The following is a 15,179-nucleotide window of genomic DNA, read 5'->3' as shown; positions in this document are numbered from 1 at the left end:
GATTTTCAAAGATTTTCTCTATATATTCCTGTGTAAAACTTGATCCCCCTCTTGTGGCCCCTCCCTACCCCCGGGGACCATGATTTGAACAAACTTGAATCTACACTACCTGAGGATGCCTCCACACAAGTTTAAGCTTTTCAGGCCGAATAGTTTTTGAGAAGAAGATTTTTGAAAAATACCAACAAATTTTCAATAATTCTCAATTAGCTCCCCTTTAAAGAGAGCGTGGCCCTTCATTTGAACAAGCTTGACTCCCCTTCACTTAGTGGTGCTTTGTGTTAAATTTGGTTGAAATCTGCCCAGTGGTTCTTGAGAAGAAGATAAAAATGTGAAAAGTTTACAACAACGACAGACAACGGACAAATTGCGATCAGAAAAGCTCACTTGAGCCTTTGGATCAGGTGAGCTAAAAATTTAAGCATAAGTTACTGAATTTTTTCTCACTGCAATTTTTTTTCAGGCTTCGAGGCAATAAAAGCAAAATTCTTGATACCTTTTTAAAATGTTTAATTTTTCTGTTTATATCAACTACAGATTTAGTTACCCTTACAATTTTTCTGCTTAAACTGATATTATATTTAGTAATCAATTATAACCAATATAGCATAGTACCCAGTAAATACAGGTAGATCATTTTTTAAAATAATAATCAAAGATCATCTTATCACTACTGCATGAAAATATATGTTAATTTGTAAACTAATTTTTAAATTCATCATTACTTAAAGCAAAGCATGAGAAACAGTTAAAAAACTCAAGGTAAGCATATTTATCAACATAATTACCAGAATTGGGTCCTTTGGAACAAAAGACAGACACCAGTAAAGTCTATACACACTAACATTCATATAAAGTTAATTTCTTAATTCCATTTAATGAGTACATGTGTATCGTGCACAATTCTTGTATGCTACATTAAAATTTATTTTATTACATCTCAATTAACTTACTAGCACCTCCTCCACTTTGAGTTTTGAAAGGAAATTTCAGGGTAGTGTCCACTCCTGGAAAACTGTCTGCCAATGAGTTATCTTGATAGAACTCTACTAATTCCTGAAAATAAAATGCTACAAATTAAAATGGTTTAAATATATTTTAGACAATCAAAATTTTTTCACAATTTTTTTTTATTATTATCATGAAAATTATGAATGTTTAAAAGGGTAGCCTGTCTACATACAAAGGAAAACGATGCTTCATTCCTGGAAGCACCCTTTCATGTGATTATTCCTCTCACCTTTACAGATTTGAAGTTCTTGTCTACACAAATTTTATAGAATCCATCTTCATCCTTGCGAACTTTAATATGTTGAACACTGTTATTTCTAAAATTCAAATTATACTGACAAATTATAACCCACTTTACCTGAGTTGATCTGGAGTCGGCATGCAGTGACAGTAGACTAGCTTGAGCTGGTTTGAACAGGTTCATGCTTCTCTGCTTAAAAGTACTTACACTTCTATAACAGCAGACGTCAATGATGAGGTAACTATAGAAGAGGAAACTGAGGAAACCCAACAGCATTATGGAACCAAAATGTCTTCTGCTTACCGGTATGTCCCTTTCACTTTATACTTAAACATTTAACTCATTTTGTGGTGGGGGTAGGGGTTTGAAGGGTGTCCTCAGTTTGATGAGCAAGTTTTTTTGGGGGTCTATATGACAGGCTACAAGTCTTGAGCCAGCGAATATACTCACAGGAAGAGAAGAAAAGAATTTAGTATCGGCTAAATAAAACAAGCCTTCCGCATTCTTCTCCACTCGGATGTGACGGACTTGGTTATCATACCTAAAATATACAGGGACATGCAGAAATTGTATCACTGAATGACATTTCATGCAAGAAATAATGCCACAGTTCAAATACAATGTATGTACTATTCGTCTGTAAGAATGACAGCAACAACATGCACAGATATAAGGATAAAAGTTCTGATGTATAGACAGATATTCACCAACATGGAAGTTTTACATATACTACAATGTAAACCGATCTTTCTAATGCATTTAACGAAGAGTATAAAAGCCTAATACTGACTACAAGTATTCTTCATTTCTATATTTGTATGTTTATATACAAAATCTTATCTAAATTTAATAGCTGTCATTAGCGGACACTTTATTCATCGTCAATTTGAAAATTATACGTAAACACAGTTCTGTAATTCATTTAGTTAACAAATAGGATTGCTTTCAATGTACATATATGTGTATAAAAAAATACAATAGTAGAAAGTAAAATATCAACAACAAATAAAAACAAGTAACTTCAAAAGGAGACATCTTTCTCCTTATTATTGAAGAAACAAAAGGTATGCATCAAATTAATTTCCCTACATTGAAACTTTTCAATTTAAAAAACAACAGCAAGTCTTTAAAAGTAAAGTTGTCTAAAGTAAAATGAAATACATGCAAGTTGAACTCTAGGACAAAAAGCACTTATATCACTCCCCTGAGAAACAGTTATACATGTACATGTAGTTAACTGTGACCAAAGCAGAAAACTATTTAATGTCTTTTAAGATAACTTGGGTGACTACCTTGCTATAAATTGACAATTTATTAATTTATTTATATTAAGTAAAATGGCTACAAATTTCCCTTATCGGCAATGTTTGGCTGTGAACATAATTCATTGTTTCAATTTTCATTGCAATATGTTGTTCAGCGTACAAAATAAATAATTTGAATTTATGGCTAACAACTATCTGTCAAATACACATTAAATGGCAATACATTGTATAGCCATTAACTTCATGTTTTTAATACTCAATTCTAACTGCATTTTTTGTGTTAAACCATTGTCCGCCTTGATTTTATACAACCTGAATAGAATTGTCAATGACAACCAACGACTGGAAAAGTTTTGATCACAAAAACAAATTTGTTAAAACTAACAAGAACCTAATAAAAAATAACCTCGAATTACATAAAAAGTTACCGCCTTCTAATTCCTTCACTATAATATGAAATACCTATGTCATTTTTGGACATTTTAATAGTTAGTGATACTCTACATGTCCATCTTCTCCATCTTATTGTAAACTGTCACCGACAGTGTTTTATTTTTTTTTCTAGATAAAATATTAAAGATTTTCAGAATATCAGTACATCCTTTATGAACCACATGTATAATTACCTTAAATATGGAACCCCCCTCCCCCTTTTACAAATGTTAAGCTTACAGGAAATTGAGTGTAATAACTCAAAACTTTTATCAGCTTAAAGTTAATTATTCAGTACTCCTCCGGATTTTGTGAAATAGAAAGTATGGAAATGATAAACAAAGCAATGTCAAAACATGATAAAATATTTGAACTTAATTACCGAATACTCAAGGAGAGCTCGCCTTTCCTTCCTGGATTTTCGGACACTCGTATTAAGAACGTCCCGTTTGGCATATGTTCCATTCTGTGGTTCGCAGTGTCTCTACCCATCGGACCGACGAACCTTTAACACCCAGATTTTTAAAAATTGAAAATGCTTTTCAGAATCTTTGTAATTGTCAAACAAATTATTTCTTTAAATCGTAATTTCTTTACATTACCAAAGAAAGACAAGAATCTTTAACCTGTTTGAATCATTACAATTAAAACCTCTCAAAGTTAGCAAAAATTCTTCACTTTATGAACAACAATTTTCAGGTACAAGCCAATTTAAAAATAAGGATAGGTGCATAAAATCGCATGTTCATTACACAACAGTGCCAGCACAACATACCATTTATAAACACTGAGCTGATCGGAGGAGCGGTCATCGTCCACCACATTGACATAAGGTTTATTGTTAGCGGGGGAGTGGGCGCGGGGAGGTGATATATTACTGGGGGTTCCATTCTCGGTTCTAGACCTTATTTTCACATCCAAATAGGAGGGTTTTCTCCGAATCTGGTGACAATAAAAAGCCATCACGTGTACATGTATTACACACATTCATTTGCAAGCCCTTCAATATATGGTTGTCCTTGGTTTCAAAAGCAGTTACAGACGTCAACATGTATCATTCATTACAGTTTACAAACTTGCATATTTCTGCACAGAATTTTAAATATAAAAGAAAAATACAAAAATCGCCATTACAGTTTCAACAACAAACATCAACAGAAGAATTTTTTTTTCCTGCTATATAGAATTTGCGTATATTAAATCTAACTTTTCTGTCCTAATTTAACTCTATTTAACACAAAAAAAAAATGATAATTAAAAATTTTAGTGTCTGGACAACATAAAATCAATGTATTCATAAGGTGTAATTCTAGCACTTTACTTTATTTGAATGTCATCAATGCAATTTGGAAAGTTACATAACTTATATTCCTTGGCATTCTTTAGTAAATGTCTATATTTATATTCCTTGGCAATTTTTAGTAAATGTCTATATATTTTCATTTATGACCACCACTAATACAACAAAAATTAATCAACGCAATTTACTTATCTTCTCTGTTGATCAAGCTAACTTTAAACTTTTTTATAATCTTTCTTGAAAATATTTTGAAAAATCTTCCAAAAACAATACTTATTTTCTTATTTAATCTCATTTTGATCTTATTTAATGACCAAAAAAGAGTATAACTAAAAATACTGGGTTTGGTATTAGTCCTATCTCAAACTGAAAATAATCTTTTCAATAAGATTGTTCATTTTGTTGTTTTTGCCCCGATAAAAATTTTGAATTCTTATTTTCTTAAAGATATATTGGAGCCAAAGATTGAATATTTGATGAAGGATAAACCATACACACACACACAAAAACAAAAAAATTCTTGGCAGAGTAGGGGCATTTCTGGGTCACAGGTTATTGAAACATATATAGTTTTACATGCTGACTGAGGCAAGTATACTTTAAGCTTCATGCTTTAAATAAAAAATTTTACCAAAAAAAAAATGAAAACCTACCAAACTGCATTACCCTCATATGATTTATGCTTCTGTTTTTAAACAAAAGTATTTCGGTTTATAGTATTAACGGAATCTCAGAAATCAATCTAGCTGAACTTCCATGTACATTCAATTTCAAAAGGAGAAGCATGGTGTTTAGTACATACCTTGTTTTCTATTTCTTGAACCAGCTGTGAAGGGAACCAGCCTTCGTCTCCATTCAGCAGTCCCTGTAATGTGCAATTATCATTATAATGTCAATCATACTTTTGTTTTTCTTTCATAAGCCCTATAATTGGGGGGTAAGGGGGTCTCTAAGATAAACTTTCCATTTTATATCAAAATATTAAGAGACTTTTAATTTTTACAAATCTTAGCAAATTTTCTTTCCCCTTTTTCTGACTGATGATATTTACATAATATGAAGTACTATATACTTTTTGGCCATTGAATTTTTTGTGTTTTAAAAGAAACCACAAAATTTAGAACCCCATACGGAAATCCATTTATTTCAATTTGTGATATCTGCATGTCAATAGTGTTTTTAAAAATATCTTTTTACTAAATGTAAATAAAAAACCAATACTGGTATGATTAGGAATTTTTAGCCCATTTCATTGTCATCCTATGTGCCCTCACATATTGAGGGTACATTTGAATTAGGGCCAATTACTTCCCTTTAACCATAACTGAATTGAAGTGAATTTAAATTGGGTCAAAACCTTTTGAGATTTTGTAAAAATGACAAGTAGGATGAAAATATTCATCAATATCATTTTAAACATTAACTTGAGAAACTTTTAAACATTGTATATTTTCTTACCTTCCACCACTGTGCATCATTGTTTAAGAGTTTTATCACATCGTCTTTCTGAAAGCGCAGGGCAGGGCGACCGCCCCCAGGGTTGGGATTACCCGTGTAGTTACAGAGAGCCCGCACCTGTCCTGTTAAGAAATAAAAAATTCAATTTAAAAAAATGAAATAAAATAAATTTGAATATATTACTGATTTTTTTTTTTTTTAAGGTTAGAATTCATCATCATTATTTAACTTCTTATTCATATGGAATGTGAAGTACTAAATCATAATATAGGAATTCATGGGCAGTCATCTGCAAATCAAGGCAAAATTGATGATCTGAGTAGATACTGTGGAATCATTAGATTTCATGGTGACTCAATTTTCATTGTATTTGTGGGTATATATAGCCCTCCCCCACAAATTTACATCCTCAACGAAAACGAATTTAGCAAGAGTTAAATTTGTTAGTGAAACTGAAAACCGACGCATCCATAAAATTACATCCCCACAAATAAGCAAAAAAAAACACAGTCCACGAAAATTGGCCCCAATGAATTTAAATGATTCCACAGTAAGTGATAAATGTGACAGTGAGGTAATCATGCATGTTCCAATTCACTACCCCTGTAAGGCAGTTTTATTAATTGATATTCGATAAGAATGAGAAAGGTTAGCAGTGAATCACTTAAATGGGTTTTCTAAGCGAGGGTACAAAAAAAAAATGAAATGCGAATGGAGTACAAAGAATGTTGGAGATGAAATGGTTACATAAAATAAAACTCAGAATAATTAAAAATTCAAAAAGATATTACTTGGAAGACAAACAATATTTTTTGTGTTGAGAAAGTGCCTGGTTGTTATCATAAAGTGTTTAATTAAGGCAGGGGAAAAAATTCCTGGAGCTAACCTCAAGCTTCTTGAAGCAAATCCAACAAATTTTTGAGAAATTTAAAATATGTCTTTTATGATTGACAAAGTACTATAATACTGGTTTGGGTCAGTCAACCAATTTATAGGTTATGAAGCCTTGTGTGTGGAAAAGATTATGTATCATAGCATTAATCATTAATATATAAGAAAATCACAAGAAGGGATAATACATGTAATAGTCATAAGACTTGGAGGGATTGTGTGTTTAGGCCAGGAATGCATGGCATATGTGTTAGACATTTGTCAAAATTGTGGCAGACATTCTTAATTTGAAACAGAGAGAGAGAGAGAGAGAGAGAGAGAGAGAGAAAGAGAAAGAGAGAGAGAGAGAGAGAGAGATGCATTCCACAGGTTAAAACAGAGGTTAAACGGGTGGAATCACTTACTATGTTGAACATGAGTGGGTGATCTCCCTACAAAGTGTAACCAAGTCAGTCGATGAATGGATAGAAATATCAATGAAAAAAAAAAACTACTCAGATTCAATGAACATAAACTGATCACACTTTAGACTTACTGGCGTAGTATTTTAAACAAATAACATATTAACTGAGTACCAATTAAAAATATAAATATCCATTACCAAGAGTTTGGAGATGATATTAATAAGATGATAACAAAGAACATGAAGTTGAAGCAGATATGAAAGAAGTTAAGACCAGTTAATACATAAAATTATTTCTGGTATTCAACTGAACAAACATTGAATTTAAAACCATTTATAACAAGGCCTTGGACTATCAGTAGGATGTTACTATCTATTTCTTGCTTCAAAAAAGTTAAAAATGAAGCTGGTTTCAAGTGAAATATACACTGACTGCCTAGTCTATGCTCAAAAACCAGATGAATCTTGTTGATTTCAAAGAGCCATGGCTGAGTGGCCAGCAATGAAACAGACAGGCCTACGTCACATTGCTGTTTGACACCAACTACCTAAGTCCAAGATCTTGTTAAAATGGTTCTAACTTTGTTTTCAAACCAATTAATGATTTGATTTGGGAATTCACACTGCTTTTATCTAAAGTGTGATAAAATCCTAAAATAATCTGTTATGAGCTGATAAAGAAATGTAACAAGACATTAGTGTGAACAAAAACTCACAATGATATTGGTAGTTTTGTATAAGTAACTCAAATATTACGGTAGATAAAAATTTTCATATCAGACACATTTCAAAATAAGGTCATTTAATGACTTCACGAAAATATTTTCTATGTATGATATTAGGTTAGAAGACAAATATGGTGAAAACTTCAGTAACAAAATGATTGATATCATTAGTTCAATAATGATTTAATGAAGTGTAAATATTTATAAAGTTACTTAAGTTCTAAAAACAAGAACCTATTAAATGGTCACCAGAGTAAAATACAACCTCACTATGGATCGCAATTTAGCAAAATATACAGGTAGAAAACAAAAAGTTGCTCAAAAATCCAATTCAGTATAATGGAGGATCAAATAGATCAAAATTCTGGTTAACTGTAAATGTTTCAAAATGTATGCTAATGATTCATTTCAACATTAGCAAAGGAATATTATGAACTTGTGTGGGTAAAACATTATAAAACTCGCACAAAGATCACATGAGTTAATCGAAAGTGATCGGTGTGACTCAGAGGACCTACATATAATTAAATCTCGTTACTGTAGATTCCTAATTAAATAAGTTAATATCTGCCAGAGACACATCTCGTAGAATTTAAAATCTTGCTTTTATTTTTTAGACTGATGTAAATGTAATGAAACTATGATAAAAATTCTGCTTTTGCAATTTCATGTTCTGAGTCTCAGGATTTGATGCAAAATAGTTGAACTGCAGAATTAAGAATCTTTTTACAATTTATTGTTAACTTACAGAAAGCATTACTTGACTAGCTCAACTCAGAAATATGATTAATTATTGCATCATTCTAATAACACTCAATGCATTCAAAGAGAATGCAGGGGGCACAAGGGAGCCCCTGATGTTTTGCTTTATTTAGGAAAACCCATTTTTCCTGCTGTTAATAGAAATTCGAGTTATTGATTATTAATTTACTAATCAATCAAGTAAAGATTAAGAGAGCTAAAATCTTTTTCATGCAACAAAATCTTTATGACAATACGTATGAAATAAATATTGCATGCAGAGTATATATATATACACACTCAACAATAGTTAACATCTACTGCCGAAACATTCCACAGAGCTAAACAACTGACGATCAAGATCATGCATCCATGTCCTGCAGATGCTTGCAGGTTACAAGTAACGCAAACAAAATGACTTACGTGTTTGAAAAATAATATCAGTTCTGCTACACTCAAAGCTTGATTTAGCACCACAAACTGACCTGTGGTGTTCATGAATGACTTCCATATATGTAGAAGTGTGAGAAGTTTCTGTGCAAACCAAATATAATGAAAATGTCATGCAAAAAAAATGAAGGCTACAGAATGCAGACTAAAACTTGTGATAATAAAAACATATATTACGTATTATAATTTACAATAATTGACTTTCAGGAAATGTATACTGACAATTTTGGTACTTGAGATAAACAATTTTATGTGAAGGGGCCTTTAAATCAATCAAATGTGTGCCAGTCTATAGATTCATTCAATAAGATATTTAAACATGTATGTCTGCACTGAAACTAATATCAATTCTGATCAACATATGAAGTTTAAAAAGCTCTATACATTGCAATCAGTTCTGCCAACTGGGTATATGACTTGTTATCTAATATATCAAGAGATAAACAAAATGAAAAACATAACCCAAAAGCATGCTAGCATGTCATGATAAAGGTTACAAAACAGAAGCCATGGAAGGGAACCTCAATGCAAAGCTTACCGATCACACGAGCTGGAATAGGTGGTACTGAAAGAAAAATGGAGGATTTCCACAATAATAAACTCCATAATTAATTTCTTTGGAATTCCCTAGAGTCTACAATCAATTTTCTTTTATTGCAATTCCTTCCTATGTACATGTATATTGTAAACTGGTTGAGGATTTATAAGTAAAAGTGCAGTTTTGTATTAATTTTGCAACAATGTACCTTAATACACTAGAATTGTATGAATCTGCTGAATTTTCACATCAAATGCTTGTTGGGCAATTCTTATCAATATACTATATGGTTTTTTTCCCCAGCTGGATTTCATTTAAAAACATTATCAAACAATTTCAATGTTAATAGCTTGATTACTTGCATTCCTGTGAAAACCAAGGACATATCTGCTTTTAAATTACCGGCAACAGAAGTTTGTGTCAAAGAAGAACTTCCTGTTTGAAGCCTTGGACCAATTGCAAGAGAACTTACCTCTACTGCCTGTATTTGGCTTCTTGCCAATACACTCTTTATGTACGGCTATATCACTTCCTGGGTCTGAGAATACAAACAAAGCAAATCTTATTCTTCTTATCTTTTTTTCATTTAAGAACGTGTCAACACTACAATTTGTTACTTTGTGTTTACAGAGCTTTCTTTTCTCTTTCTTTTACCTGAATCTCAAGATATCTATCAACCAGTAGAATTCATGAACTAACACTTTGTGAAACTTTAATAACCTTCACTGTAAATCTCATGATAAAAAAATTACAAAAATGTCAGGAAGAAACTCACCTGTGCACTTGTAGCCTTGGAAAAACACACCTCTGGAGAAAAAGAATAAAGGAAAAGAAAATAATATAAGAGGTTGTTAAAGATGTCTCTTGTTGAAAACAATAATAAATTTTCTCTAAAGTGTTCCCACCATATCCATGTTTAAGAATGCTTCACAATTGTCCACAATTCTAACACTTGTTTTACATGGACAATAGAGTTATGTTATAGATATTCCAGATAATTCAATACATTAACAAAAACTTCTCCATACATCTGATTAGGTAGTTTCTCCATTACAAAAATTATCCAAAAAATATCAATTACTTGTATCATTTAATTTATTGTTTCATTTTATTCTTTCACTCATACACATGTTTAAACATGCCAGTACCTGAGTAGTTTCCCACAGACACTGCATTCTGTTGGCTGGTCAAACGTGTGCATCACATAATTGATCCCCTGTGGGGGCGACGCATTTTCTCTGGAATAAAAAAGGGATGCTCATTTCACACACAATGCATCAATCAACACCAGTTTGATTACGATCTTTAGACAATGGATCCATTGATTGAAAATGAATATTGACTTTTTAGTTTAATTTTTCACAAAAAAGAATAACAGTACATATTCTAATACATATAACACTATAGATAGTAAATTTTTTATAAAGCGTCAAAACAAATATTAGAAAATGTTCTGCTACCGTACTTACAATGCCAGTTTTATTGCATCGATCCATTTAGCCTTCATGTCCTCAGTTTTGGCAAAGAATGAGAATGCATTTGAGCCATCTTTCTTTCCCATAACAAAAGAACTGTTCCACTGCGAAAATCAAAATAACCCAATAACTTTTAAAATAGGTTAAGAAAGCATGTTTTAATGCAAATTTACAGTGTTGTGTTGTTGTGTCTTTTTTGGGTTTTTTTTCTTTTTTGTTTTTTTTTCCAGACTTAAATCTGACATCGAAGTTCATTACCTATTACAGGTATACTAATAATTCTTCATCCACCCTCCCTCACCCACCCCCACATATAGAAATGACAAGAGAGGGCACCAATCCACCAATCACTCTATCCCCTCTCCTTAATTCATTCATAACCAGTCCACTAAAATCAGCAAAACTTGCTTTTCTCTTTGATACTTTTATTTATTCTCATCTTATTATTTTCACACTCAATCCCCCCTCACCTCCTTCTCTGTCTACCTCACTCTTGCAGAATATCTTTAATGTTACCATTCTATCCCCCATTTCCTTTTGGTGGGTGGGGTGGGTGGGGGGTGGGGGTGTTCTTTGGTCCTTAGTAACCGTACCTTATCTCCTCTGCGCTGGGTCTCCCTGTTGGCTGGTTGCTGGTCTTGAACTTTGTACACAGCCAGGATGATGGCTTCTTTGAAGCTGTATGATTCTCCCTACAAGAAAGCAACAAAAGAAATTATCAAGGAAAGGGATTTAACACTCATTGTTAATAAATTGAATCATTTTATTCAGACTAAAATTTTCAAACGCAAACCTACAAATTTGCTAATGTAGTAATGTACATATTATACATGTAAATTTCCAAAGTTACAATGTATAAGTCAGTGTTTAATGGTAAATGCTGCAGCTTTGTTTGGTGGGTTTATATTTTTTTTTTCAACCCGATCAAACGACCGCTTGACCCTCTTGTGTTTGGCTAAAGCTGAACTTTATGGTTTTAATGAGCTATTATTAAACTGCAGACTCTTGAATTTCTATTAGCTTAAAAATTAGGTTGCCATTTAGCAGGCTAATTTTAAATCATGGTATATACATGTAAAATATATTTTGACAACAAAATGGTCTACCAAATAGCCAAGACATGCAAACCATGAGGCACTCTCTCCAATGCCCCTCTTTATCTTCTTGAGAAAAAAAAATTGTATAATTCGAATCTAAATTCAGCAGGGTTTTCCTTTACAATCAATATGAAGGTAAAACATGCATGAAAAGCATACAACATTCAGATGGATTTTATAATGATGAAAAGCTTGCAAAAATAAAGATACAGGTACTAGTCAAATAATCATTGAAAAACCATGATGCAACATTTCCAATAAATAAATACAGATACCTACCATCAAACATATCATTCCTTACACCAAATAAAATCAGGGTTTTCATCTTATTTTCACAATGCTACTGTCTTACAATGAACTTTACTGTGTAAACATAGGAATTTCATAAATACACACACAAAATAATGCTAATTTCATTCCAAAACAAATACATGTACACAAATACCCGTGTCAAAATTTAATTGCTAAACCCTTTCCAATAGTTCAATATTTAGTGGTAATATTGTGCAAATCAAATACTACAACCATAGGTTATATATAGGGACTTTTTTTTATTTTTGGTTTTAATAATGCCATTTAAAAACATTACCTTTTTACCATGGGATCATACACCCAGAGTTTAGGAAATCAGTGGAGATTTTTTAAGGGATCACATCATCAGTTTGACATGCCATGCCAGTTTTAAATTTGGTCTATATTAGTACACATATCAAGAAGGATCAGGTCATTTCAAACAACTCAATCTTTCTATTTGTTTAATTTTGACTTGATATAAAAAAGATATGTTACAGCTATGAACTTTCTATCTATGTAAGTTACAGTAAATTATATTAATCACAAGCAACAAATTTCATCTCCTAAAATAGTATACCAGTACAAAGTATCTAAGTACATGTAAATTATATGAATGTAATGCATACAATGTAAAATTCAAGTACGGTTGGCAAAGCATGGAAATTATTGTGTTTAGGTATGAAAAGAGCAGTGTAATTTACCCTATGATACAGAAATAGATATTTAATGTAACGATTATTGAAACACACTGTACATTCAAATACATGTAATTAATATTAGCCGAGCTGTTTGAGATTTTCCTGAAATCGTAGATCACATCACCTGGTGTCCCTGAGTTTTTTTAAAGCGAGTTGAAAATTTTGAATACAAGTATGATCATTTTTTTTCCAATCAGAATATAATTCTATACAACAGTTAGTGCCTTACCGAAAATAATCGATCCACCATCTGGGGAAGAGCACATAATGAAAAGAATCATTGGAAGGTTAGGCAAGGAATCAAAAAACACCCGAAACAAAAATCAAAACACTCATGGATGCAACCCTTTCTCTACTTTTTTTTTGTAAAATTTACATTTTAAGTAGAAGGTGGTCAAATAGTTAAGAGATTCTTTTCAGATTACATTTTCATTGATAGATGGTTAAATACATTTGGGATATTTTTTTTCCCCTTGTTTTAAATTTGCAGTGAAGAAAAAAGTAGCCAATATGCTTTTCAAGAAAATGGTTTTCTCTCGAGGAGACTGGAGTAATTGGAATTTGATTGAGAACCTTAAAAGGTGCACCCACCCTCTATAAACAAAATTAGGGCTTAATTTGAAAAAAAATAAATGAACAAAAAAAACTACATGTAATTGACAAACAAGATTACGAAATGTAAAACATTACTACACAATAAAATGAGAATACGTTCAAGACACAACAATCATTGAAACATTTCGTGCACAGAACACATGAAGTATGAATAAATGTATCACGTACGACTGTCAAAAGAGACGGTGTAATGTGCAATGCCATGAACTTTGAACTATGACTATCATTATCTGTCATGTTGTGCAGAGTAATTCGCTATAGTTAAATTCTAGCTAGTATGCTCTTTTGATTTCAATCACTGAAACAATATATGGTACACAACACAAGTGTTTAAGATTTTACACTTACCTTTGCCTTACACATAAGCATGACCTTGTCAAATAGGAAAATGTATCTGTTGAAAGAAAGAACAACAAAATAAAATTACAGCAATTAAAACATACTTATAACGAAGCCCCAGGGAAGGGCAATTTTGCTTCGTTATAACAGTTTACAGTAATTCGTTGTATCCAGCAAGTTTACAACACGAAATAAAGTCACGGAGAATGAAAATTACTTCGCTTTAAGCATCAATTCAATATAAGCATGTTCGCTATAACAGTGTTTAACTGTAATTCATTAGAATATTTCTTGCAACTCCTCCAAATATTTTACTTGGTAAGTTAAATTTATCAATTTGAAAATGGCTTTCCTTACAAATGCAACTAAACTCCTTAGAACACATAATTTTGCAGCCGAATACAGACAGTAGCACTTGATTCAGTAAAGAGGTTAAATAAAGATTACAAAGAGATACTCACCTAATTCTGATCTTGTTGTCTGTGTGGTTTTTTACTTTTAGTTCTCCATCCTTCTGTAGTCTGCCGTAATCCTTTAATGTGGTGTTAGCAGGCTGAAAAAGAAACCACACGAAAATCAGAGATCGAAGTTCACTCTGAAAAAAAATTAAATTCTCTTCTTTTCTGATTTCTGTTTATCTTTATAAGTCCTACTTTAAAAGGAGAACAGTATATTGAAATGTCAGTACCGCGGTACATGTAATTGTATGGAATTTTCAAATGGGTTTATTCCATGGTACATGCAATACATGTACCAAAATACTTGGATGTAAAACTTTTTTAACTGTAAAATACTAAATGCATAACATTGTCGTAATTCTCTGCATAAATAGCAATCAACAATAACTTTTATGCGCTAAGCTATCTACATGTATTGTCAATATAATACCGGAATATTTCAAATGATTGATATTGCCATTCAAAAATGCTGTTATGTAATGATACAAGTATACAGGTTGCTAATCTTTGCTGGGAAAAATTACAGCATGCAGACTTCTTCGTATTATGATCCTATACAATCATGTACGTACATGTATGATTTGAATGACTTTCATCAGTGGGTTTGCTATTAAAGCTATAAATACAGTTATTACACAATGAAATTCATATTTCATTAAATACAAAAGTTGCTACTCTATAACAGTAACTGCAAACTTTACCAAACAAATGCAATGATATTTTTTTTTCTTTCTAATACAATGGACTC

The 15,179-nt window shown here is 31.8% G+C and overlaps 1 protein-coding gene across 14 annotated transcripts in view; it reads right to left on the bottom strand.

Annotated features, from left to right (window-relative positions):
• The window catches only part of LOC109617076 (guanine nucleotide exchange factor VAV2), a 40,235-nt gene that overhangs the window by 6,802 nt on the left and 18,254 nt on the right, over positions 1–15,179 (bottom strand). For 6 of the 14 annotated variants that reach the window (XM_066076569.1, XM_034444392.2, XM_066076574.1 and 3 more), the window contains 17 exons: positions 14,435–14,526; positions 13,983–14,028; positions 13,249–13,269; positions 11,524–11,622; positions 10,925–11,034; positions 10,604–10,693; positions 10,231–10,262; positions 9,928–9,993; positions 9,456–9,482; positions 8,891–9,001; positions 7,003–7,029; positions 5,708–5,829; positions 5,052–5,114; positions 3,725–3,891; positions 3,332–3,454; positions 1,703–1,793; positions 954–1,056 (listed from right to left, as the gene is read on the bottom strand). In XM_066076569.1, the coding sequence (XP_065932641.1) occupies positions 954–1,056; positions 1,703–1,793; positions 3,332–3,454; positions 3,725–3,891; positions 5,052–5,114; positions 5,708–5,829; positions 7,003–7,029; positions 8,891–9,001; positions 9,456–9,482; positions 9,928–9,993; positions 10,231–10,262; positions 10,604–10,693; positions 10,925–11,034; positions 11,524–11,622; positions 13,249–13,269; positions 13,983–14,028; positions 14,435–14,526 (1,390 nt within the window). Of the gene's footprint in view, positions 1–953; positions 1,057–1,240; positions 1,329–1,702; positions 2,964–3,331; positions 3,455–3,724; positions 3,892–4,902; positions 4,935–5,051; positions 5,115–5,707; positions 5,830–7,002; positions 7,030–8,890; positions 9,002–9,455; positions 9,483–9,927; positions 9,994–10,230; positions 10,263–10,603; positions 10,694–10,924; positions 11,035–11,523; positions 11,623–13,248; positions 13,270–13,982; positions 14,029–14,434; positions 14,527–15,179 lie in introns of those variants that run through there. The other 8 variants (XM_066076578.1, XM_034444394.2, XM_066076572.1 and 5 more) reach the window with 8 other exon arrangements.

The sequence above is a fragment of the Magallana gigas genome, chromosome 2, assembly GCF_963853765.1.
Source record: "Magallana gigas chromosome 2, xbMagGiga1.1, whole genome shotgun sequence".
Classification (NCBI taxonomy): domain Eukaryota; kingdom Metazoa; phylum Mollusca; class Bivalvia; order Ostreida; family Ostreidae; genus Magallana; species Magallana gigas.
The sequence above is the reverse complement of the archived record's forward strand: the minus strand, read 5'-3'. Positions and strand labels throughout refer to the sequence as shown.